Source organism: Rhinoraja longicauda, chromosome 28 (assembly GCF_053455715.1).
Source record: "Rhinoraja longicauda isolate Sanriku21f chromosome 28, sRhiLon1.1, whole genome shotgun sequence".
Taxonomy (NCBI): domain Eukaryota; kingdom Metazoa; phylum Chordata; class Chondrichthyes; order Rajiformes; family Arhynchobatidae; genus Rhinoraja; species Rhinoraja longicauda.
In genome coordinates this window covers 12038589-12065225 of record NC_135980.1, presented here as the reverse complement: position 1 = coordinate 12065225, position 26637 = coordinate 12038589, and the positions used below count along the sequence as shown (strand labels likewise).

At 47.4% G+C, this 26637-nt stretch overlaps 1 protein-coding gene across 1 annotated transcript in view; it reads left to right on the top strand.

The window, feature by feature from the left end:
• Positions 1-333: 333 nt before the first annotated feature.
• yju2 (YJU2 splicing factor homolog) overlaps positions 334-26637 on the top strand; it is a 39708-nt gene continuing 13404 nt past the window's right edge. Inside the window, exons 1-4 of the mRNA XM_078423861.1 lie at positions 334-422; positions 6821-6921; positions 17180-17324; positions 25699-25833. Of these exons, the coding sequence (XP_078279987.1) occupies positions 399-422; positions 6821-6921; positions 17180-17324; positions 25699-25833 (405 nt within the window). The 5' untranslated portion in view covers positions 334-398. The remainder of the gene's footprint in view (positions 423-6820; positions 6922-17179; positions 17325-25698; positions 25834-26637) is intronic.

Sequence of the window (26637 nt, the reverse complement as noted above, 5' to 3'; positions counted from 1 at the left end):
AAATGTGTTACATTTGTGTTTAATAATAACCATGTAAAAATGGCAACAGAGTCCATAAGTTGGACTGAATTTTGCGAACATGTTCAACCCTAACTATGGGAGTGGGAGTGGGAGTGGGTAGCATCTTGGCTAAAGTTCTCCCCACTGGATCTGTTGGAGATGGGAACGGAGCAGAGAACCCCCGGTTGTCCCATCGGACGTTTCAACAGCGGCACGGTGGCGCAACCGAACTTGACGAGGGATTTGACTGACGCAGGAAAGACCCAATAGGAAACCGGGAAGTGAAGACGGAACGTTGCCGTCTGCCAATCGGGTTGGAGGGTTAGCGCGGGGGCGGGACTAAACGCGCAAGTTCGGTTGGAGAGGGCGGTGGCCCGCGGAGCCGCTGAAGTTGAACCATGTCGGAGCGTAAGGTGTTAAATGTGAGTGTGGAGACGCCGCCGCCGCCGCCATGGTGCCGCTCCGGGCAAGCGGCCGGACAGCGGGGAGTTTATCGGTGTCATGGAAACCGCTTCCCCACTCCCCATCTCACAAACCTCCCCCCCCTCACTCCCCACATCTGCCCCCCCCCCACAATGTCCCCACCTCCTCCCCCCCCCCACAACGTCCCCACCTCCCCCCCCCCCCCCCCCCCACAATGTCCTCCCCCCCCCCCCATCCTCCTCTCCTGGGTTCATCCTCCTCCCCACATCCCCTCCTCCTGCCCCCTCCCTCCATATCCCTTCCTCCTCACTCTCCCCTGCACATCTGCCCCCTCTTCCCAATGTCCTCCCACCATCACTCCCCCCTCCCACCATCTCTCCCCCCCACCATCTCTCCCCCCCCACCATCTCTCCCCCCTCCCACCATCTCTCCCCCCTCCCACCATCTCTCCCCCCCACCATCTCTCCCCCCTCCCACCATCTCTCCCCCCCCCACCATCTCCCCCCACCATCTCTCCCCCCTCCCACCATATCCCCCCCCCACCATCTCTCCCCCCTCCCACCATATCCCCCCCCCACCATCTCTCCCCTCCCACCATCTCTCCCCCCCCACCATCTCTCCCCCCTCCCACCATCTCTCCCACCATCTCTCCCCTCCCACCATCTCTCCCCCCTCCCACCATCTCTCCCCCTCCCACCATCTATCCCACCATCTCTCCCCTCCCACCATCTCTCCCCTCCCACCATCTCTCCCCTCCCACCATCTCTCCCCCCTCCCACCATCTCTCCCCCTCCCACCATCCCCCCTCCAACCATCTCTCCCCTCCCACCATCTCTCCCCCCTCCCACCATATCTCCCCCCCCCACCATCTCTCCCCCTCCCACCATCTCTCCCCTCCCACCATCTCTCCCCTCCCACCATCTCTCCCCCCTCCCACCATCTCTCCCCCCTCCCACCATCTCTCCCCCTCCCACCATCTATCCCCCCTCCCACCATCTCTCCCCCCTCCCACCATCTCTCCCCCCTCCCACCATCTCTCCCCCCTCCCACCATCTCTCCCCCCTCCCACCATCTCTCCCCCCTCCTACCATCTCTCCCCCCTCCCACCATCTCTCCCACCATCTCTCCCCTCCCACCATCTCTCCCCCCTCCCACCATCTCTCCCCCCTCCCACCATCTCTCCCCCTCCCACCATCTATCCCACCATCTCTCCCCTCCCACCATCTCTCCCCTCCCACCATCTCTCCCCCCTCCCACCATCTCTCCCCCCTCCCACCATCCCCCCTCCCACCATCTCTCCCCTCCCACCATCTCTCCCCCCTCCCACCATCTCTCCCCCCTCCCACCATCTCTCCCCCCTCCCACCATCTCTCCCCCCCACCATCTCCCCCCCCATCATCTCTCCCCCCTCCCACCATCTCTCCCCCCCACCATCTCTCCCCCCTCCCACCATATCTCCCCCCCACCATCTCTCCCCTCCCACCATCTCTCCCCTCCCACCATCTCTCCCCTCCCACCATCTCTTCCCCCCTCCCACCATCTCTCCCCCCTCCCACCATCTCTCCCCCCTCCCACCATCTCTCCCCCCTCCCACCATCTCTCCCCCCTCCCACCATCTCTCCCCCCTCCCACCATCTCTCCCCCCTCCCACCATCTCTCCCCCCTCCCACCATCTCTCCCCCCTCCCACCATCTCTCCCCCCTCCTACCATCTCTCCCCCCTCCCACCATCTCTCCCACCATCTCTCCCCTCCCACCATCTCTCCCCCTCCCACCATCTCTCCCCCTCCCACCATCTATCCCACCATCTCTCCCCTCCCACCATCTCTCCCCTCCCACCATCTCTCCCCCCTCCCACCATCTCTCCCCCCTCCCACCATCCCCCCTCCCACCATCTCTCCCCCCCTACCATCTCTCCCCCTCCCACCATTTCTCCCCCCTCCCACCATCTCTCCCCCCTCCCACCATTTCTCCCCCCTCCAACCATCTCTCCCCCCTCCCACCATCTCTCCCCCTCCCACCATCTCTCCCCCTCCCACCATCTCTCCACATCCCCTCCTCCTGCCCCCTCCCTCCATATCCTTTCCTCCTCACGTCCTCTCCTCCCACATACAACCCCCCCTTTCCAGGGCTCGTCCTCACGCCACCACACATCTGCCCCCTCTCCCCAATGACCCCCTCCCACCCAGATCCATATCCTCCCCATTAGTACGGGTGTCAGAGGTTACGGAAGGAGAGATAGATCAGCCATGATTGAATGGTGGAGTAGACTTGATGGGCTGACTGGCCTAATTCTACTCCTATCTCTTATGATCTAATGATTTCTCCTCCCACCCCCTCTCCCCCATCCCCTCCTCTGGCCCCCCCCTCTCCCCACATCTCCCCCTCCCACCATCTATCCCACCATCTCTCCCCTCCCACCATCTCTCCCCTCCCACCATCTCTCCCCCCTCCCACCATCTCTCCCCCCTCCCACCATCCCCCCTCCCACCATCTCTCCCCTCCCACCATCTCTCCCCCCTCCCACCATCTCTCCCCCCCACCATCTCCCCCCCCCATCATCTCTCCCCCCTCCCACCATCTCTCCCCCCCACCATCTCTCCCCCCTCCCACCATATCTCCCCCCCCACCATCTCTCCCCCTCCCACCATCTCTCCCCTCCCACCATCTCTCCCCCCTCCCACCATCTCTCCCCCCTCCCACCATCTCTCCCCCCTCCCACCATCTCTCCCCCCTCCCACCATCTCTCCCCCCTCCCACCATCTCTCCCCCCTCCCACCATCTCTCCCCCCTCCTACCATCTCTCCCCCCTCCCACCATCTCTCCCACCATCTCTCCCCTCCCACCATCTCTCCCCCCTCCCACCATCTCTCCCCCTCCCACCATCTATCCCACCATCTCTCCCCTCCCACCATCTCTCCCCCCCCACCATCTCTCCCCCTCCCACCATTTCTCCCCCCTCCCACCATCTCTCCCCCCTCCCACCATTTCTCCCCCCTCCAACCATCTCTCCCCCCTCCCACCATCTCTCCCCCTCCCACCATCTCTCCCCCTCCCACCATCTCTCCACATCCCCTCCTCCTGCCCCCTCCCTCCATATCCTTTCCTCCTCACGTCCTCTCCTCCCACATACAACCCCCCCTTTCCAGGGCTCGTCCTCACGCCTCCACACATCTGCCCCCTCTCCCCAATGACCCCCTCCCACCCAGATCCATATCCTCCCCATTAGTACGGGTGTCAGAGGTTACGGAAGGAGAGATAGATCAGCCATGATTGAATGGTGGAGTAGACTTGATGGGCTGACTGGCCTAATTCTACTCCTATCTCTTATGATCTAATGATTTCTCCTCCCACCCCCTCTCCCCCATCCCCTCCTCTGGCCCCCCTCTCCCCACATCTCCTACTCTCTCCCCACGTCCCCTATTCTCGCCCCCTTTCCCCACGTCACTTCCTCCCACCCCATATCCCCTACTCTCTCCCCACGTCCTCTCCTGCCTCCTCTCCCCACCCCCTCTCCCCACGTCCCCTCCTCCCGCCCTCTCCCCACGTCCCCACCCCCTCTCCTCCTGCCCCCTCTCCTCCCGCCCCCTCTCCCCACGCCCCCTCTCCCCACGTCCCCTCTCCCCACGTCCCCTGCTCCCGCCCCCTCTCCCCACGTGCCCGTCCCCTCTCCCCACGTCCCCTCCTCCCACCGTATCTCCCCACGTCCCCTACTCCCGCCTCCTCTCCCCACGTCCCCTCCTCCTGCCTCCTCTCCCCACGTCCCCTACTCCCGCCCCCTCTCCCCACGTGCCCGCCCCCATCCCCTCTCCCCACGTCCCCTCCTCCCACCGTATCTCCCCACGTCCCTTACTCCCGCCCCCTCTCCCCACGTCCCTTACTCCTGCCCACGTCCCCTATTCCTGCTCCCTCTCCCCACGTTCGCTACTCTCTTCCCCTCTCCCTATGTCCCCTCCTAAACTCTCCCCATATTTCCCCCCATCCTCCCTTTGCATCTTGGATCCCACAGTTCTAATCGCCACCCATTCCCTTCTCCCTCCAATCCCTTTACTTTGCCGCCCCCTTTATACCAGCTCCCCTCCACAGCTCTGTTCCTGGCCTGACACTTACTGCCCCCATTCAAGCTCTGTACCCCTCCCCAGTGACTCCCCATCCTCTCTTAACCATCCACATCACATCCCCCTGTCCCCTCTCCTCCTGCACCAATGCCCTCAAACAGGATGGCCCCATTCTCCATGTGTCCCTAGTGTATTGCTGTTTATCCAATAGATACCTCAGCACAGATTGGTAGTCAGAATTGGGACCTTCTGAATTGTTTGAGACATCCATTAAAAACAACTTCAGACTATTGCTACATCTACGTGGCATTGTATTATCTGCACTTCTGCTTGAACTGTGTCATTGAAGCTGCCTCTGAACAGCCATAATTATTTACTTCTGAGGCACACTCAAGGGTGCAGTGGGTTAATGTTCCTTTCAAATCTAGTTCATCGATGCCAATCCACAGGAAGTGCTTATTGTCCAGCATAAAACTATTGGAATCACATGGACAAGTCAATGCACAGAAAGGGAGAAAATAGGTCATTATCGTAGAGACATACAGTATGGAAACGGGCCATTTGGCCTGCTGAATCCACACTCGGCCACCCATTTACACCAATCCTACATTAATCCCATTTTATTTACTCCAAATCCCGCAGATTGTATCTACACTGTGGATGGCTCGATTGTAGTCATGTCTGAAGAAGGGTCTCGACCCGAAACATCACCCATTCCTTCTCTCCTGAGATGCTGCCTGACCCGCTGAGTTAATCCAGCATTTTGTGTCTAAATTTGTAGTCATGTATTGTCTGTCCGCTGACAGGTTAGCACACAGCAAAACTACCGGTACATGCGACAATAAACTAAACCCAACGTTCACTTGCAAATTTAGGGCAGTAAACCTTCCGACGAGCACATCTTTGCAATGTGAAAGGAGACCCACACACAGGGAGCACGGGCAAATCCCGCACAGTCCGTACCAGAGGTCAACACTGAACCTGGGTCTTTGCTACTGTGAGGCAGTGGCTGCAACATTCATCATTAGGCTGCCGTACCTCTCCATGATGCTGAAACTCAATTCTAACATCCGCCTTCTCAATAGGCATATGAGAATATTTTGTTCATAAGTGATAGGAGTAGAATTAGGCCATTCGGCCCATCAAGTCTGTAGGTTAATTGGCTGGGTAAATGTAAAAATTGTCCCTAGTGGGTGTAGGATAGTGTTAATGTGCGGGGATCGCTGGGCGGCACGGACTTGGTGGGCCGAAAAGGCCTGTTTCCGGCTGTATATATATGATATGATATAAGTCTACTTCGCCATTCAACCATGGCTGATCTATTCATCTTAACCCCATTCTCCTGCCTTCTCCCCACAATGCCTGATACCCCTACCAATCACTGCCTTAAAAATATCCATTGACTTGGCCTCCACAGTCTTCTGTGGCAATGAATTCCACAGATTCTGGCTAAAGATATTCCTCCTCATTTCCATTCTAATGAACATGTTTTAATTCTGAGACTATGACCTTTGGTCCTTGACTCTCCCACTAGTGGAAACATCCTCTCCGAAGGTTAATTCCCGGAATGGCGGGACTGTCATATGTTGAAAGACTGGAGCGACTCGGCTTGTATACACTGGAATTTAGAAGGATGAGAGGGGATCTTATCGAAACGTATAAGATTATTAATAGGTTGGACACGTTAGAGGCAGGAAACATGTTCCCAATGTTGGGGGAGTCCAGAACAAGGGGCCACGGTTTAAGAATAAGGGGTAGGCCATTTAGAACTGAGATGAGGAAAAACTTTTTCAGTCAGAGAGTTGTGAATCTGTGGAATTCTCTGCCTCAGGAGGCCAATTCTCTGAATGCATTCAAGAGAGAGCTAGATAGAGCTCTTAAGGATAGCGGAGTCAGGGGGTATGGGGAGAAGGCAGGAACGGGGTACTGATTGAGAATGATCAGCCATGATCACATTGAATGGCGGTGCTGGCTCGAAGGGCCGAATGGCCTCCTCCTGCACCTATTGTCTATAAATCCACTCTATCCAGGCACTTTCATTATTCGGTAAGTTTCAACGACGTTCCCCCTCATCCTTTATACTCCAGCGAGTAGAGGCACATTCCCATCAAACGCTCATCATATGTTAACCCACTCATTCCTGGGATCTTTCTCATAAACTTCCACTCCACCCTCTCCAGCACCAGCACATCCTTCCTCAGATATGAGGCCCAAGATTGCTCACAATACTCCAAATGCGGTCTCAGCATTACATCCCTGTTTTTTGTATTCTAGTCCTCTTGGAATAAATAAATTGTTGCTGGCAATTTCATCATAAACACTGCTTCTTTCTCTCATCAGAAATACTACCCACCGGATTTTGATCCATCAAAAATCCCAAAACTCAAACTTCCCAAAGATCGACAGTATGTGGTGCGATTAATGGCTCCTTTCAACATGAGGTGAGGACGCTATAACTGCTAACTAGTTTGTGATTAAGTTTGCATTTTCAATGATAATTGTAACAAATCTTCGACATGAGCTAATTCTTCCTTATTTTAACTATTATTTAATTTGTTCACATGAATGGCAAACAATTGTAAATGGTAAATTTACAATTGGTAAATGAATTGTAAATAATTGAGTGCTTGGAAATACTTCAAGGAAATATAAGAACAGACAAAACACACATTTTCAGTAGTGGGGGGACTAGAGGGTGGCTAATTTTAGTTTAGAAATACAGCGTGGAAACAGGCCCTTCAGCCCACCAAGTGCACACCGACCAGCCATTCCTCCCTTCTAACATTATCATACACACAATACCAAGTCAATTAACCTACAAACCTGTACGTTTTTGGAGTGTGGGAGGAAACCGGAGATCTCGGAGAAAACCCACGCAGGTCTCAGGGAGAACTCCATACAGACATGCGCCCGTTGTCAGGATCAAACCCAGGTCTCTGGCAATGTAAGGCAGTAGCTCTACCGCCACACCACCGTGCCGGCTAATATTGTGCCTTCGTTTCAGAAGGGCACAAGGACAAGCCAGGATACAGCAGGACAGAGAGCCTAACATCAGTGAGGGGGGAAGATGACTGGAGGAGATTATGAGGGACAGGACCTGCCACCATTTTGAAAAGCAATGATTAATAAGGGGTAATCCTCATGGCTATGTGTGAGAAATTGCATCTCAAAAATGTGATTGTCTTCTCTGAAGAGGTGACAAAGAGGATGGTAGACGTTGCCTTTATGGTCCGATGTGGTGGGTTAGTCTGGAAGGTTAGATCGCATGGGATCCAAGGTGAGCTAACCAATTGGATACAACATTGGCTTAGTGGAAGGAGCCAGAGTGATAGTGGAGGGTTGTTAATCAGATTGGAGGACTGCGACTAGCGATCGGTGCAAGGACCACTATTTGTCTTCAATATTAACAATTTGGATGGCAATGTTGATAACATGGTTAGTAAGTTTGTGGCTAACACCAAGCATAGGGACAGTGAAGAACTTTACTTAAGATTACAACAGAATTTAGATGAACTGAGGAAGTGAGGCATGGAATGGCATTTGGAATTTGATTTGGACATGTGCAGGGTGTTCCACTTTGGTAGAAAGAAGAGGAATGGACGATGTTTCAAGTCAGGAACCTTCTTTAGAGTCTGAAGAAGGGTCATGACCTGAAACGTCATCCATCCTTTTTCTTCAGAGATGCTGCCTGAGTTACTCCAGCACTTTATGTCTATCTTTGGTATATACCAGCATCTGCAGTTACTTGTTTCCCCATCTCACCAGTACCATATCAAGTTGTATCAAAACCTCCTTACTATTTTACTCCCTATCCTTTCAAGAAAAGCCACATCTACATTAGACTTCCTAACTACTTGCTATACCTGCATATACAAGGATCCTCGCTTCTCTTTGCAATGCAACACTTTGCAGTCTGTCTATTTGAAAAACAATTTATATTATTCTTCCTTCCTCCTTTCACGTTTACCTCCCATTCACGTTTACTTCCCTCCCATCATGCCTCTTCTGCCAACATTTTCCCTTCCAACTTGACGGTTCTATAACTTTTTGCAGATGTTCTCACAAAGTTTCTAACAGCCATTTTTCAATCATCAGTAGTTTGTGCTGCAGTCTATTCTGTCCCTTCATCCAAGTTATCATTGTAGATTTTGAGTAGTTGAGGCTCCTGCACTGAACTCTGTGATCCCCCTCTGGTTACATTGCCAATCTGAAAATGACTTATTGATCCTGACTGTTTTCTGGCCATTAGCTACTTCCCTTTTCATGCCAATATAATACCCCAGCACCTTCCACTCGTCTTGTAAATAGAATACATCTGGTTCCTCTTTACCCATGTTTACTAATAAGTTCATCAGAGCAAATTAGGCCATTCGGCCCATCAAGTCTACTCTGCCATTCAATCATGGCTGATCTGTCTTTCCCTCTCAACCTCATTTGTCTACCTTCTCCCCATAACCCCTCACATTCGTACTAATCAAGAATGTCAATCTCCATCTTAAAAATATCAATTCACGACCTCCACAGCCACAGTGAATTCCACAGATTCACCATCCTTTGTTTAAAAAATTCCTCCTCGTCTCCTTTTAAAAAGTACGTCCTTTATCCTGAGGCTATGGCCTCTAGTCCTCGACTCTCCCACTAGTGGAAACTTCCTCTCCACATTCACTTTATCCAGGCCTTTCATTATTCGGTAAGTTTCAATGAGGTCCCTCCTCATCCTTCTAAACTCCAGTGAGTACATGCCCAGTGCCGTCAAATGCTCATCAGAAGTTAACCTAATCATTCCTGGAATCATTCTCATAAACCTCCACTGGACCCTCTCCAATGCCAGCACATCCTTCCTCTGATATGGGGCCCAAAACTACTCACACTACTTCAAATGTGATCTGACCAGTGCCGTTCAAAGCCTCAGCATTACATACATGTGTTTATATTCTAGTCCTCTCGAAATAAATGCTAGCATTGCATTTGCCTTCCTTACTACCGATTGTACTTGCAAATTAACCTTTTGGGAATCCTGCACCAGCACTCCTAAATCCCTTTGTACCTCTGATTTCTGAATTCTCTTCCCATTTAGAAAATAGTCTATGCCTTTATTCCTACCCCCAAAATGCACGACTCCACACTTTGCTACCCTGTATTCGCTGTTTCTTTGCCCACTCTCCCAACCTGTCCAAGTCCTGCAGAGTCCCTGCTTTCTTTACACTACCAGCTCCTCCACCTATCTTCGTATCATCTGCAAACTTGACCACAAAACCCTTAATTCCCTCATCCAAATTAATGACGTCCAACCCCAGCATCGACCCCTGCGGAACACCACAAGTCACTACCAGCCACTCTTTGTCTTCTGCCATTCAGCCAACCTGCTACCTATACTAGTATCTTCCCTCTGATACCATGGTCTCTCATCTTCTTTATCAGCCCCATGTGTGGTACTTAATCCACAAATAACTCTAGCAAGTTGTCAAGCACTATTTTGTTTTCATAAAACCATGTTCACTCTGCTTGATTGTGTTATGATTTTTAAAATGTCTTGGAATAATGCATTCCAGCATTTTCCAAATACAGCTGGTAGGATAACTAGCCTGTAATTTCCTGCTTTATGTCTCCTTTCTTGAATAATGTTACATTTGCAGTTTTCTAATCTTCTGGGATCTCTCCAGAATCTGGGAAATTGTGATTGATTATAACCAACCCATCCACTATCGCTGGGCACATCCTTAAAGGTCCCAGGATATAGATCATCAGATTCTGGGGACATGGCAATTTTGAGCTCTGTTAGTTTGCCAAGTACTTTTTTTGTAGCGATATGGATTGTTTGACGTTGCTTCCTCCTTATAGTCCCTTGATTACATTATTATAATTTGGATATTTTAGCACATTCTACCATGAAGATTGATTCAAAACAATTATTTGGTAATTTTTGCCAGATCTCTGTTTCCAATATTAATTCCCCACTATCCTCCTCTGATGGGGCCAATGTTTACTTTAGCATCTGCCTTTATCTGTATTCGGCGGCGCACACAGTTGCAGCGGCTCGATGTCCTCCCGGTCAGTGCTCGTGTTTTTTGTGTATGTGTATGTGTATGTGTATGTGTGCGTGTTGTTTTGTGCCCTGTGTACTTACTGTCGGGCGAACAACGTCTACGGCCGGCAGGATCTTCTTAGGATTGGAGCCGGTCGCGAATGGGGGGTTACCGCCGAGTTTGTCCGCTCATACAAGATCCCGGCGGACATAGCGAGGAGCCCCGACTCTCCGTGGATCACCATCCCCGCGGGGAGGAGGCGAAGGCGGCGCAGAGAGAGAAGGCAAAAGCGAGGCGGCAGGGCCGGCGCTCTGGTCAGGCTACGGAGGCAGCCACTGAAACCACCGCTTCCCAGCCTGTTTCTAACGAACGCCAGATCCCTCGCTAACAAGATGGATGAACTTAGGCTGCAGACTGCAGCTAACAACGCCGTGAAGGACAGCTGTATCCTGTTGATCACGGAGACCTGGCTTCATTCTTTCATTCCGGACTCTGCTATCGAGCTAGCAGGCTACACAGCACAGCGTCATGACAGGACAAGAGACTCTGGTAAGAGCAGAGGTGGAGGGCTCTGTGTGTACGTGAACAACACCTGGTGTACAAACACAGTGATTGTAGACAGTCACTGCTCCCCGGACCTGGAGTATGTGACTGTTAAATGCAGGCCCATTTATCTCCCTAGAGAGTTTACTGTTGTCATGATAACTGCTGTGTACATACCACCGGATGCTAATGCTAACTCGGCTATCGGATATTTGTATGGTAGCACTAGCAGTCAACAGAGCATATATCCTGACGGTGTTCACATCATAGCAGGGGACTTTAACCACGCGGACTTGAAGAAAATGCTCCCCAAATTCTATCAGCATGTTAAATGTGCTACAAGAGGAGCTAACACACTGGACAAGGTCTACTCCAACATCAAGCTGGGCTACAGGGCTAGACAACTACCACACCTGGGTCAGTCGGACCATATGTCCCTGTTTTTAATTCCTGCATATGCCCCCCTCAGGAAAACCGCTCCTACCATCACAAAGACCATCACAACTTGGCCTGATGGTGCATCTCAGCAGCTGCAGGACTGCTTCGACAGGACCAACTGGGATGTGTTTGAACACCGGGACCTGGAGGTGTTCACAGACAGTGTACTATGTTACATTAAAAACTGCATGGACACTGTCACAGTGGACAAACGCATCCGGGTCTACCCCAACCAGAAGCCCTGGATGACCCGGGAGGTCCAGCGGCTGTTAAAAGAGAGGAACACTGCTTTTAGGTCTGGCGATAGGGCTTTATACAGCATGGCCCGAGCTAACCTGAAGAGAGGCATCAGAGAGGCCAAATTAGACTACAGGAGGAAGATAGAGGACCACCTGGACAGTAACAACAGCAGGCAGGTGTGGCAGGGGATCCAGTATCTAACCAACTATAAGACCAACCTTGGAGCTGCTGAAGGTGACGCCTCGTTGGCAGAGGAGCTGAACCTCTTCTTTGCTCGCTTTGAAGTGGAGCCACCCGAGACAGCCATATCACACCACATGGTCCACAGCAGCCTAACCCTCAAGATAGAGGAGCATGAGGTGAGGCGCACGCTGCGGGCCATCAATCCAAGGAAGGCTACTGGACCCGACGGCGTCTCTGGACGCGTGCTGAAGGACTGCGCTGACCAGCTGGCTGGAGTCTGTACGAGGATTTTCAACCAGTCTCTGGCCCAGTCCACTGTTCCATCCTGTCTGAAGTCCGCAATCATAGTCCCCTTGCCCAAAAAACCCCACATTTCCAGCCTCAACGACTACCGGCCAGTCGCACTCACACCAGTGGTGATGAAGTGTTTTGAAAAACTGGTCCGGGGTCATATCACATCACTCCTGCCCCGAAGCTTTGACCCCCACCAGTTTGCGTACAGAGCGAATAGATCCACAGAGGACGCTATAGCCACAGCCCTCCATGCTGCACTGTTCCACCTGGAGCAGCCGGGGAGCTACGTGCGGATGCTCTTTGTGGACTACAGCTCTGCCTTTAATACAATCCTTCCCCATAAACTGGTGGACAAACTGGGGGACTTGGGACTTCCACACTCCACCTGCATGTGGATAAATAGCTTCCTGTCAGCTCGCAGCCAGAGAGTCAGAGTGGGCCATCACACATCCACGGCCCTCAGCCTCAGTACCGGCTCTCCACAGGGCTGCGTGCTGAGCCCCCTGCTCTACACCATCTATACACATGACTGCACCCCCGCCCACCACAGCAACACCATTGTCAAATTTGCGGATGACACTACGGTGGTGGGACTCATCACCGGGGGGGACGAGTACGCCTACCGGGATGAGGCGGAGCAGCTGACAGTGTGGTGTGGAGAAAATAACCTGCTCCTCAACACCTTAAAGACAAAGGAAATAATAATAGACTTCAGAAAGAATAAAACGGACATGGTACCATTAACTATCAGAGGGGACTGTGTGGAGAGGGTGGCGGATTTCCGCTTCCTGGGAATCCATATTGAGGAGGACCTGACGTGGAGCGTGAACACCTCTGCGCTGCTGAAAAAGGTCCAGCAGAGACTGCACTTCCTGAGGGTGCTCAGGAAGAATAACATCACTCAGAGACTGCTGTTGTCCTTTTATCGGTGCTACATTGAGAGCATCCTAACATACTGTGTATGCGTATGGTACACCAGCTGCACAGCGGCTCAGAGGAAAGCGCTCCAGAGGGCCATTGACAACGCCCAGAGGATTGTCGGCTGCCCTCTACTTACCTTGGAGGACTTACACAGTTCCCGCTGCATCAAAAAATCCCAGAGTATTATAAAGGACATTTCCCACCCCGGACACTCCCTGTTTGAACTGTTACCGTCAGGCAGACGGTACAGATCTACAAGGACAAGGACAAACAGACTTAAAAATAGTTTTTACCCCACTGCTATAAAGGCACTAAATGTAGCCGCCAAGGAACGCAGGGGCGATACATAATAAGAGACTGTGAAATCGACAGAAGGATGTAGGGTTGGGTGTTTATGCGTGCTATTTTCATGATATTTATTTTAGTTGTTTATCTTTTTTAAAATATTTTACCTTGTATGTATCGTTAGCTTTTAGAAATGTTTGAATGGTGCACTGACTGGCTGACATTTTACAATTTCGTTGTACATGGCTCATGTTACAATGACAATAAAGGAACTATTCTATTCTATTCTATTCTATATACTAAAACTCTCGTTTGTTATCTTGTTTGTGACTGAACTTCAGCCAAAACGGTGCACGATAGAGTGACAATTTTAGGCCCACCTTACTCTCACCATTGTCACTTTAGTGATAATGCAAGTAGTTTTATTGAAATTGGTGTTATACTTTTAAAGTTATTCACATTTTAAAGTTTAAATCTTTCTCCCAGGGAGGGAGTGGGGGAAGGAGGGAGGGGAGGATGGAGGGGAGGATAAGGTGGGTTGAGGGGGATGGAGTGGGGGGAGGGGAGGCGGAAGGGGGTGGGAGGGGGTGGGGGGAGGGAGGATGGGGGATAAGGGGGGTTGAGGGGGAGGGCAAGGGGGGATGGAGGGAGGGGGGGAGGTGAGTGGGGAGGAGGGGAGAAGGGGGAGGAGGGAGAGGGGGGGAGTGGGGGAGGAGAGGGTGCTGCACCAATGCAGGAGAGGTTTGGGCCCAACGGGTCCACTTGGTCTAGTGTATATCTCTAAATTTACTATCTACACTTAACCAGTCCACTTCAGCCAGCTTTGGCCTCACACCATTGTAATTTAAACTTAGGACATTAGTTTCACATATTTCTCTTCCGAATTGAATTGAATCTTTGTCACAATCTTATATTTTTTCCTAAGGAATTCTAAGCTGTAAGGTCATTAATTAATCTGTGATTAATATTGCAGTACTAGATCTAAAATTAGATACTCCCTGGATGGTTTCTCAATGGAGCGCTCAAAAAAAAATCATTTCAAATACACTCAATCTACATGCCCTCAAGACTGTCCTTGCCAATTTAATTTGTTTAATAATTTAAACCATCCATGAGTCTCTTTCTTACAAGCCCCTATTATTTACTGATTTACAGTCTATCCAAAAATCGTGCAGGCTATATGATCTTCCCGCCAATGACTTCTTACCCTTCATTTTCTATCTCCACCCCAACCACTCTTGCACCTCTAACCAAATATTATTTCTCACCACTGCAGTGATTTCATCCTTTATTGAGAGATATGCCCCAGTTCCTTTTCCTTTCTGCCTATCTTTCCAGAATCTCATTGCTCTAAACATTCAATTTCGAGCTTCAGTTACTTCGCAATCGCATTTCCTTTGCACTGTCAGGTTATACTAATTTATTTCTGTTTTATGTCATCAAATCATCTTTCTTCTTTTGAATATTGCATGTATTCCGACAGAGCCTTTAATTTTATCTAATCATTTTTCCTTACTCTGACTGTTTGCTGGTGCACTCTCAGGCCTGTGTGGTCTTTCCCTCCCGAATATACTTTGGATCTAGATACCACTATCACTACCATGAGTTATTGCCATTTCTTTTCTCTTGGGGTTCCTAAACATCCTCTTAACTGGACCCCATTCCTCTATTGCCAGCTCCATCCTGTATCGAAAAGGGAAACTGTTTGTGAGGGAGATGGATTTGGAGAGCTCCTGCAGTCCATACCTGCTTCTCCTGGTCTGTCTAACAGTGTCCCCTTCCTTCTCTAGCTCATGAGCTCATAAGTTATAGGAGCAGAATTAGGCAATTTCGGCCCATCAAATCTACTCCATCATTTAATCATGATTGATCTATCTTTCCCTCTCAACCCCATTACCCTGTCTTCGCCCCATAACCCCTGACACCCTTACTAATCAAGAATCTGTCATTCTCCACCTTAAAAGTATGCATTGACATGGCCTCCACAGCCTTCTGTGGTAAAGAATTCCACAGATTCACCACCCTCTGACTAAATAAATTCCTTCTCATCTCCTTTCTAAAGGTACGTCCTTTTATTCTGACGCTGTGGCCTCTGGTCCTAGACTCTCCCACTAGTGGAAACATCCTCTCCACATTCACTCTAACCAGGCCTGCATCTGCATATGTTTATGGTGTTACCTGATTACCTTTCTAAATACGCTATTTTGATAAACAATAACTATTATTAATGATAAGAAAGATTGCTTCTTTACATTCCTGGCAATCTTACCACATTAGAAACCTCACTTCTCTGCACCACTAATCTGAATTTGATGAGTTATTTTTTATATACTGACATCAATAAAGGCAGATTCTTCTCCCATTTTCCTTTGCACCATAACACTAAATGTGGACCCTAGTATATTCTGTGTTTTATAACAACCACAAAAATCTTTACCAGAGAAGCTATTTAAAAATTGAGATGCATACATGCGTATGTGTAGGTGTAAGTGTGTATGATATATGTGTAGGAAGGAACTGCAGGTGCTGATTTAAACAGAAGATAAACACAAAATGGTGGACTAACTCAGTGGTACAGGCAGCATCTGTGGAGAGAAAGAATTGGTAACGTTTCTTTATCCCAGATCCTTTATCCTTGTCTTTACCCTTTATCCTTGTCTAACGTTTCTTCAGACTGAAGAAGGGTCTCTACCCGAAACATCACCCATTCCTTTTCTCCAGCGATGCTGCCTGTCCCGCTGAGTTACTCAGGCATTTTGAGAGCTATGAAATGCATTCACATCAGAGCTTCATGTTCCAATACAAATCCCTAGTCTATAGAACATGACCTGAACCAGAATGTATTCTCAGGATGCATCTCTCTTTAAGTTTGAGGCCACCTTTGCTCATGCAAGTAAATAGTATTATTCTTAGGAGAAGAGGAAATTCTCCCAGTGCGCTAGCTGGCACTCCTCCCTCATATCATCAAACGTCACCAAAATATTCAGAAACATGGTACAATTACCAGGTTTAATGTCTTTCATTTTATCATAAGAGAGAGCTGGATAGAGCTCTTAAGTATAGCGGAGTCAGGGGGTATGAGGAGAAGGCAGGAACGGGGTACTGATTGAGAATGATCAGCCATGATCACATTGAATGGTGGTGCTGGCTCAAAGGGCCGAATGGCCTCCTCCTGCACCTATTCTCTATTAATGAAACTGGTGAATTTGCCTCTTCTTCAAAATGTAGTCTTGACTATCTTTTTTTAATCCAAGTTCAAATATACCCATTAGAGATGGAATTTCTGAATCAAGTTGCATGGTGCATCACAATTGCATGGGCCATTTGTCTTTTGCTGTTTGTCATTTCCCAGCTCTGTCCTGGGTTGCCCCCTCGACTCAGTGCAGGATGTGGGAGAGAGGAGGATGATGGCAAAGCTGGACAACGACTCCCACCCCATGCAGGACACTGTCACTGCACTGAGCAGCTCCTTCAGTGACAGACTTCTTCACCCCAAGTGTGTGAAGGAGAGATATCGAAGGTCCTTCCTTCCTGCTGCCGTCAGACTGCACAACCAGCACTGCTCCCAGCAGACCAGTAAATAGACAATAGGTGCAGGTGTAGGCACCTATTAATAATAAAGATGTACCGTTATTTTATTTTTTCATGAATGCTTATTTATTTTTGCTATCCACTATGCTGCTGTAACCCTGCAAAGTTCCCCGTTGTGGGACGAATACAGGATTATTATTATTATATTATTATTATTTTGTACTTGTTCTTGTGTCAGATGCAAAACGTGTGGAGAGTATATTTATAAAGGCAAGAAATTCAACGCACGTAAAGAAACTGTACAGAATGAAGTCTACCTGGGACTGCCCATCTTCCGCTTCTACATCAAGTGCACCAGATGTCTGGCAGAAATCACATTTAAGGTAACTATTATTTCACCTTCCTTCTGCTTCACTTACATGAGGTTTCCTTCCACTGGTTTATATTTGCTCGCAATCAATTCATCCAGAGCACGAAAGACAATAATCTGCACAGGGGAAATGACATTGTTTATTGGAAATCAATCTTTCTGGCCACAGCAGATGACTGCAGGATTCCTTGGGGCAATGTCCATCCATCTTCAGCTATTTCATCAATGACCTTTCTTCCATCATAAGGTCCAAAGCGGGGATGTGTAATGATGACTGCACAGTGCTCCATTTCATTCGTGTTACCTCAACGTTCCCTATCAAATGAAGCAGTCTATGCCTGCATGCAGCAAGACCCATTCAGACATCTATATACTAAAACTCTCGTTTGTTTGTTTGTTTGTTCCTGAACTACAGCCAGAACGGTACACGATAGCGTGACAGTTTTAGGCCCACCTTACTCACCATCGCTTGAATGGTGCTAATGGAAGAGGTTTAATTGAAATCGGTGTTATATTTTTTAAGTTATTCACATTTTAAAGTTTAAATCTATCTCCTAGGGAGGAAGGGGGGAGAGGAGGGAGGATAAGGGGGGGTTGAGGGGGATGGAGTGGGGGAGGGGAGAAGAGGGGGAGGGGAGGAGGGAAGGAGGGGGGTAGGGGGGAGAGGAGAGGGGAGGGGGGGAGGGTAGGGTGCTGCACCAATGCAGGAGAGGTTTGGGCCCAACGGGTCCACTTGGTCTAGTGACAGATAAATGGCAGGTAACATTCATGCCATAAAAAGGATAGATACTGGAACACTGAGCTGGAAAGGACTGGGAGCTTTCAGGTTCCTAGTTGGGATGTTTTCAGGCAAAAAAGAGAGGAATAAAAAAAGGTGGTCAGTGGGTAATATTGTTTAAAAAAAACAATCACAACTGTAAGAAGGTAGTATGCATTAGAAGAATCTTTAAGTGAGGCTGCATAGGTTGAATTAAAGATCAAAAGAGGGACACTTTCGTTATTGGTTATGAACTACAGATACCCAAACAGTCCAAGGGAGACGGAAGTACAAACTTGCCTGTGAATTTACAACATATGCAACAAAATTAACAAATAAAGAGGGATTTCAATTCAATCAAGTCAATGGTCGTTTATTTGTCACATACACATAAATGTGTAGTGAAATGAAACATTACCCGCAGTTCAACAATAAGACCAATAAGAATAATCAATAAAAATGCAATAACACATACAATCATAAACTAACACCAAACAAAAAGAAACATCCATCACAGTGAGTCTCCTCCAGTCACCTCCTCACTGTGATGGAAGGCCAGAATGTCTTTTCTACTCCCTGCCGTCTTCTCCCGCGGTCAGGCTGTTGGAGTTGCCACGTTGGGGCGTTCGGGGCTCCCGACATTGAAGCCCCCGCCGGGCGGAGAAAATCCCGCGGCCTATTCCAGGCCGCACCGGACGGTGAAAGGTCCGTGGCGGGCCCCAATTTTAACTTGTTCAACTTTAACCAGTTCAAAAGGTGTCGAAAGCCATAGATTTCCTAAGTTAAATTCAGGTGGACATTAATAGCCACTTGTAACAAGCCTGGCAAGGGGGAAAATGGCAGTGCTGGGTTTAGTAATAGAAAATAGGTGCGGGAGTAGGCCATTCGGCCCTTCGTGCATAGGAGAGCATTTTTGTGGTTGTGATCAAAAATCAAGTAGATTAAATATATTTCTGGAAAAGGATGAAGATAAAATGTTTTATAAGGGTAGACCTAGAAGTAGTTTACCAAAAAAAAAGACTGGAAGCAGCATAATAAATCAGTCTCGGGGCATTTCCCCGAGCATTGAGGGTAACCTTGTTTCCACAAAGTGTGAAACTGTTAAATCCAAAGGCCACTGGATTGTGACGAAGACGAAAAGTCACAAAGAGAAGCTTATGTCAGAGACTGGGAGTTTAAGACGAGAAAGCACAGGGATGAAATTAAGTGCAAAATTAGGAAAGCAACGAGAATGTAAAAAATATATTGGTGGTTAAAATCAATGAAAATACAAAAATGTTTTATAGGTACACAAAAGCTAATGGATAACCGGGGTAACAACAGGCTCCATTAGAGACCAGATAAATGACCTGTGTGTGGGGGAGAGAGGATGTTGTTAAGCCACTTTGTGAATATTTCATTACTGTCTTCATAAAACATGGAATGATGTACACATCGGATTATAAGACAGGCATGGGAAATATTGATCAGATAAAGATAGGAAGAGAGATGGTATGACATGGATTAGTCAAGTCAAGTCAAATTTATTTGTCACATATACATACACGATGTGTAGTGAAATGAAAGTGGCAATGCCTGCGGATTGTGCACAAAAAAGAATTACAGTTACAGCATATAAATAAAGTTAATAAGTTACTATATACTATATATAGTATATATACTAAAATTTAGTCTCTGGGGTTATAAAAGTTGACAGTCCTGATGGCCTGTGGGAAGAAACTCCGTCTCATCCTCTCCGTTTTCACAGCGTGACAGCGGAGGCGTTTGCCTGATCGTCGCATCTGGAACAGTCCGTTACTGGGGTGGCAGGGGTCCCTCATGATCTTGCTTGCTCTGGATCTGCACCTCCTGATGTATAGGTCCTGCAGGGGAACGAGTGTAGTTCCCATGGTGCGTTCTGCCGAACGCACTACTCTCTGCAGGGCCATCCTGTCCTGGGCAGAGCTGTTCCCAAACCAGACTGTAATGTTGCCGGACAGGATGCTCTCTACAGCCCCAGAGTAGAAGCAATGAAGGATCCTCCAAGACACTCTGAATTTCCTCAGTTGTCTAAGGTGGTAAAGACGCTGCTTTGCCTTACCCACCAGTGTGGCAATGTGCGTTGCCCACGTCAGATCCTCTGCGATGCGGACTCCCAAGTATTTAAAACTGCTCACCCTATCCACAGTAGACCCATTTAGTGGCGTGTACGTCCTTGGATGTTTAGCCCTTCTGAAGTCCACAATCAGCTCCTTCGTTTTAGTGACATTCAAGAGGAGGCTATTGTCCTGACACCAGAGTGCCAGATCAGCCACCTCCTCCCGGTAGGCCTTCTCATCGTTGTTGGAGATCCGGCCCACCACCACAGTGTCATCAGCAAACTTGATGATGGAGTTTGAGCTGAACCTGGCCCCACAGTCATGTGTGTACAGGGAGTACAGTAGGGGGCTAAGGACGCAGCCCTGGGGGGATCCTATGTTCAGGGTGAGGGAACTAGATGTGTGTTCCCCCATCCTGACCACTTGGGGCCTGGCGATGAGAAAGTCCAGGACCCAGGCACACAGAGGGGTGCTAAGCCCCAGTTCCAGCAGCTTCTCAACCAGTCTGCTGGGGACTATTGTGTTGAATGCTGAACTAAAGTCAATGAACAACATCCTCACATAGCCCCCCTGGTTGTCGAGCACCTTGGAAAAGCTGTGGATCGCCAGTCTTGAAGATCTAAAGGTATTGAACTAAAAAAGGGAGGATATTCTGGAGTCTCTGACTGCGGTTCTTCAATTCTCCCTGGTTATTGGAATATTGCCAGAGGACAAGAGGATTTTTAACATGCCATCGTTTATAAAAGGTTTAAAGGATCAACAGGTAATTGCAGTCCAGTTAGTTTAGCATTTGTTCAGCTCAATTATTGGAGTCTTGTAAGCTGCAGTGTAAATACTAATTTAGAAAGACACAGATGAATCAAGGACAGTTAGCGTGAAATTGTTAAGGGAAGTTCAAATATAACTAGCTTTGAATTATCGAGGTGGTAGCAAGAAGAGTAGTGGATGTCAGTACGTTTGAGTAGTTTTGCTTGCATTTAACATGGTATTTGGTAAGATCCCACATTGCAGGTGGACTAAAAAAGTAGGATCCCAGGTAGGGTGGCAATTTCACTAAAAAAACTGGCTTGGTGGCAGGAATCAAGGCGAAATGAAAATCAAAAGCAATTGCAAATACTAGAAATCTGAAATAAAAACAGAAAATCCTGACAACACATGGCAAGTCTGAGAATTGACTATTTAACTCCTTGATCTTGTTTGGACCCAACATTTTAAGTTTTTCTTCCCACAGATGCTATTTCCAACATTTTTTGCTTTTATAGCAAAGAGTAGTGATTGATGGGATTGATGTTGACTATTTTAAAATAAGACCTAGATGGGGATGATTGAGGAAGCAACGTTGATAGTTGCCTACTCAAGAGCATTTACAGTAGTTAGTTAATTAGCACTCAGGCTTTTTACCAATAATTGTTTGTGGCCCTGGAAGCCCTCCCTCTCCACAAGTGCCATGCACAGAAACTGGGAAACAGGAGAAAATCTTGAAATAGCCGAAGGTAGACACAAAATGCTGGAGTAACTCAGCGGGACAGGCAGCATTTCTGGAGAGGAATGGGAGACGCTTCGGGTCGAGACCCTTCTTCAGACTGATGAAGGGTCTCGACCCGAAACGTCACCCGTTCCTCTCCAGAGATGCTGCCTGTTCCGCTGAGTTACTCCAGCATTTTGTGTCTACCTTCGATTTAAACCAGCATCTGCAGTTCTTTCCTACACACTTGAAATAGCCGAATGTCTTTACTCAGATACCAGAAAAGAAGATTGTTTATCTCACAATTTCCATTCTTGCTTGAATGGAATATTAATAATAATAACATTAAAATATAAAGAAAATATTATACATATTCAGTTGCTCAGGCCTCATCTCAGTGGGAAGAGATACAGAGTTGAAGTTTCAGGTTGAAGACCCTTCATCAAATCTGATCGACCTGAAATATTAACTCTGTTTCTCTCCCCACAGATGCGACCTGATCTGCAGAATATTTACGACATGTTCTGTTTTTATTGTAGATTTCCAGCATCTGCAGGTTTTTGCGACTGTCATCAGCTCCTCATACTAAGTGATTTCACAGAGATCAACAGTGCACTCTTGACAGTAATTATAGTATTGTTTAGTAAGGGAATCAAAAGTTACTGGCAGAAGGCAGGAGAATGAGGTTGAGAACGAGAAATAGATCAACCATGATTGAATGGCGAAGCACACTCGATGGGCCGAGTGGCCTAATTCTTCTCCTATATCTTATGACAGTTCATGCACCTTTTTTGGGAACTAAAAAAACATTTCCCTGGAACAATCCAGATAATATGGGTTTAAATACCACTATGATAATTTAAGGGTTGGAATTATTTTAAAATGTTAGTCATTGGAGGGTGTGTAGAAGTTCATACAACCCAACTAGATCACCAGCTTCTTTCAGAGAAAGAAAACTTGTTATTATGACCCAGGGTGGCCCAAATGCAAGCCCAGTCTCATACTATTTGTTTGGGTCAGAGACCAGTGACTCAGCAAGCAGCTGGCCTTAGCCAATAATGCCAACTACCCAAGAACTAATTCTAAAGAAAACAACAATTTGCCTTCATTTTTTATATCTAACACATACATGAGTAGACCACTTAATCCTTGGCCTTTTTCCACCATTCAATAAGAACATGAGTGATTGTGACTTAACTCCAGTGTAAGAAAATAACTGCAGATGCTGGTACAAATCGAAGGTATTTAGTCACAAAATGCTGGAGTAACTCAGCAGGTCAGGCAGCATCTCAGGAGAGAAGGAATGGGCGATGTTTCGGGTCGCCCATTCCTTCTCTCCTGAGATGCTGCCTGACCTGCTGAGTTACTCCAGCATTTTGTGACTTAACTCCATGTACTTGCCTTTGACGGTTTTTGTGTAGGGGTTGGGGGACTCTTAGATTTGGATCGTTGCATTCCAAATGGTAAAGTCATTCCACAACGTTATATTGTAAAGCTCTTGCAGAACTTTGACATGATTACTGTAGAGAAACCACAATACATTTTCCAAGTAATAATAATAATAATATGATAATAATATATTCCTTTATTTGTCCCACACCGGGGAAATTTGCAGTGTTACAGCAGCAAAGTGGATAGCAAGAGACATTCATTACAAATAAAAATAAAGATAAGGTTAATTGTCATCATTTACTGTGTTTTTCCTTTGCTGTTACTGTTGACTGGTCTATTGACTCGTCTGCTGGGAGCAGTGCTGGTTGTGCAGTCTCACAGCAGCGGGAAGGAAGGACCTCCTATATCTCTCCTTCACACACTTGGGGTGAAGGAGTCTGTCACTGAAGGAGCTACTCAGTGCAGTGACAGTGTCCTGCATGGGGTGGGAGTCGTTGTCCAGCAGCGATGTTAGCTTTGCCATTATCCTCCTCTCTCCCACCGCCTGCACTGAGTCGAGGGGGCAACCCAGGACAGAGCTGGCCTTCCTGACCAGCTTGTCAAGTCTCTTCCCCTTCGCTGCTGAGATGGTGCTGCTCCAGCAGACCACTCCATAGAAAATGGCTGATGCCACTGCAGTGTTGTGGAAGGTCCTTACGAGTGCCCCCTGCACTCCAAAGGACCTGAGTCTCCTCGGCAGGTAAAGTTTACTCTGGACCTTTTTGTACAGTGCATTGATATTTTCAGTCCAGTCAAGTTTATTGTTAAGGTAAACATATTGTGTTCCCATGCAAGGGAACTTCTGATAATTATGGTCCTTGTACTCAAAGCCATTATCTTTTGAAGTGAACTGCATCACTGGTTTGGTACGTGCAGTCAAAGAGCTCTTAGTATTTGTCGCACTCCATTGGATAATTATTCGATAATGTGTAGTGTGCTGGCGATAAAAGATGTGAATATTTAACATGATAGATATAGTCAAGGATGTTGCTTTGTTTTGAGTGTAGATGGCGATGCAAATATTTAACCCCTGGTGTTCTGCCATGCTAATTCCTTATATGCCGTGGGAAAACTAGGAGAAGAGTCATTTGCTGTAGAATACACCGCTTCTGATTACTCGTGTAGTTATATTATTTAAGTGGCTGGTTCAGTCAATATTCCGGTCAATGTAAAGCCCCAGGATATTGACTGTAGTACATTCAATAATAATAAAGCTATTTAATGTCAGGCGGAGATTGTTAGAGATAGACATTGCGTGCTGTATACATGTCTCAAATGTTAATTGCTACTTACAATCTAAGGATTAGAAACATAGGCATAGAAAGATAGAAAATAGGTGCAGGAGTAGGCCATTTGGCCCTTCGAGTCAGCACCGCCATTCATTATGATCATGGCCGATCATCCAAAATTAGTACTCCATTCCGGCTTTTTCCCCATATCCCTTGATTCCCTTAGCCCTAAGAACTAAATCTAACACTTGAAATTAATCATTAATGTTATCAAAGACTTGCTGCATATACCTTAATATATTTGGATATCAGAAATCTATTGAAATCATACTTAATTAGCAATTAACCCGGAAAAGAAATTGTCTTTCGCAGAAAAGAATTCCAGACATCTGTCACTCTTCTTGTATTGAAGTTTAGTTGAGTTTAGAGATTCACCGTGGAAACAGGCCCTTCGGCCCATCGTGTCCACGCTGACCATCGATCACCCATTTACACTAGTATGTTATCCTACTTTCTACTCCACCCCTACACACTAGGGGCAATTTGTAGAGGCCAATTAACCTACAAACCCGCACACCTTTGAAATGTAGGCGGAAATCGGAGCACCCAGAGGAAACTCACACAGTCACAGGGAAAACGTGCAAACTCTGCACAGTCAGCACCCGAGGATCGAACCCAGGTCTCTCGCATTGGCAAGTTAGACGGCTAAGCCTTTACTCCACTCCTAAAAGGCTTGGTTATCTAACTTGCTCTAATCTTGGGTTCATCGATCAAAGGGAAGTTATCCCATTCAGTCTTACTAGTTCATCTTAACATCTTGAAAATGTCACTCATATTGCTTCTAAATGTAACAAATACAACTATTTATTTGATCTTTGTTATTGTCTGGGCATCATTCTAAAAACTTCTACTGCTCTTCATCTACTACTGCCTGTATATATTTCACAGATCATAGGAGCTTTTGAAACTGAGTAGCTTGAGGACTGAGAAACTGAGTCCACATAATGATCCCAGCTAATGAAATCATTGCTGCTCTTGATAAATATCAACTGATTATCTTTTTTTGTTTGTCACTCTTCACCACTCCTTCCCTATCCCACCCAATGTTTCCAATCACACAAATTAGGAAGGATGTGATTAAGCTAGAGAGGGTTATGATAGGAATATTAGTAGATGTGGGTGAAATTAACCATCTGCTTTGAACTCTGGCATCCTGCCTACTGTGCCCGAGCAGACGTACAACCCTTGTGTTATTTATTTGTATCTTTGCCTTTAAACCATTGTTTAACATGCATTATTTATGATTGAGCATTCAAGAAAATAATTTGTTTTGAACGTCTTTGCAGGATTCTCATCACTGTTTGGGTCACAGCATGTACTTAATTTGACATGTATTAATCACGGCTGCCAAACGTTTAACTTTCCAGACTGACCCCGAGAAAACAGATTACGTGGTGGAGCACGGGGCAACGCGGAACTTTCAAGCAGAGAAACTGCTGGAGGAGCAGGAGAAACAAATTCAGAAGGAGCGGGAAGAGGAAGAGCTGAATAACCCGATGAAGGTATTGCGAATTATCAACAGCACAGAGACGGACTCGACCATCAGACCATAGCAGGTCTTCATGTTAGATGTGTCTCCACTCACCCCATCCCAGGGCTACATATACATCTATTCCTTTCTCTCGTTCTTATTTTGTCAAGCTGGATAGCGTACAGAGATTTACGGGAAAGTGTGGCCAGGACTAGAGGGTCTGAGCTATAGGGAGAGGTTGAGTAGGCTGGGACTCTATTCCCTGGCACGCAGGAGGATGAGGGGATGATCTTATAGAGGTGTATAAAATTGTGAGAGGAATAGATCGGGTAGATGCACAGAGTCTCTTGCCCAGAGTAGGTGAATCGAGGACCAGAGGACAGAGGTTTAAGGTGAAGGGGAAAAGATTTAATAGGAATCTGAGGGGTAACCTTTTCACACAAAGGGTGGTGGTTGTACGAAACATGTTGCCAGAGGAGGTAGCTGAGGCTGGAACTATCCCAACATTTAAGAAGCAAGTACATGGATAGGACAGGTTTAGCGGGATATGGACCAAAAGCAGGCAGGTGGGATTAGTGTAGCTGGGACATGTTGGCCAGTGTGGACAAGTTGGGCCGAAGGGTGTTTTCACAATGTATACCTATGACTATTATTCTGTTTATTGTGTGTGTAGTGCATGGTTTTTGAATCTAAGTAACATTTTGCCCTTCGATTTATTTTTGGATGAAGGTTTGGAAAGGAAATTATTTCATAAAGGCTCAGTGCTATATTAGTCGGGCAAACTGTGAAACAATTCCGACACCATATGAAAGATTAGTTTTAGACCTTAAGACAT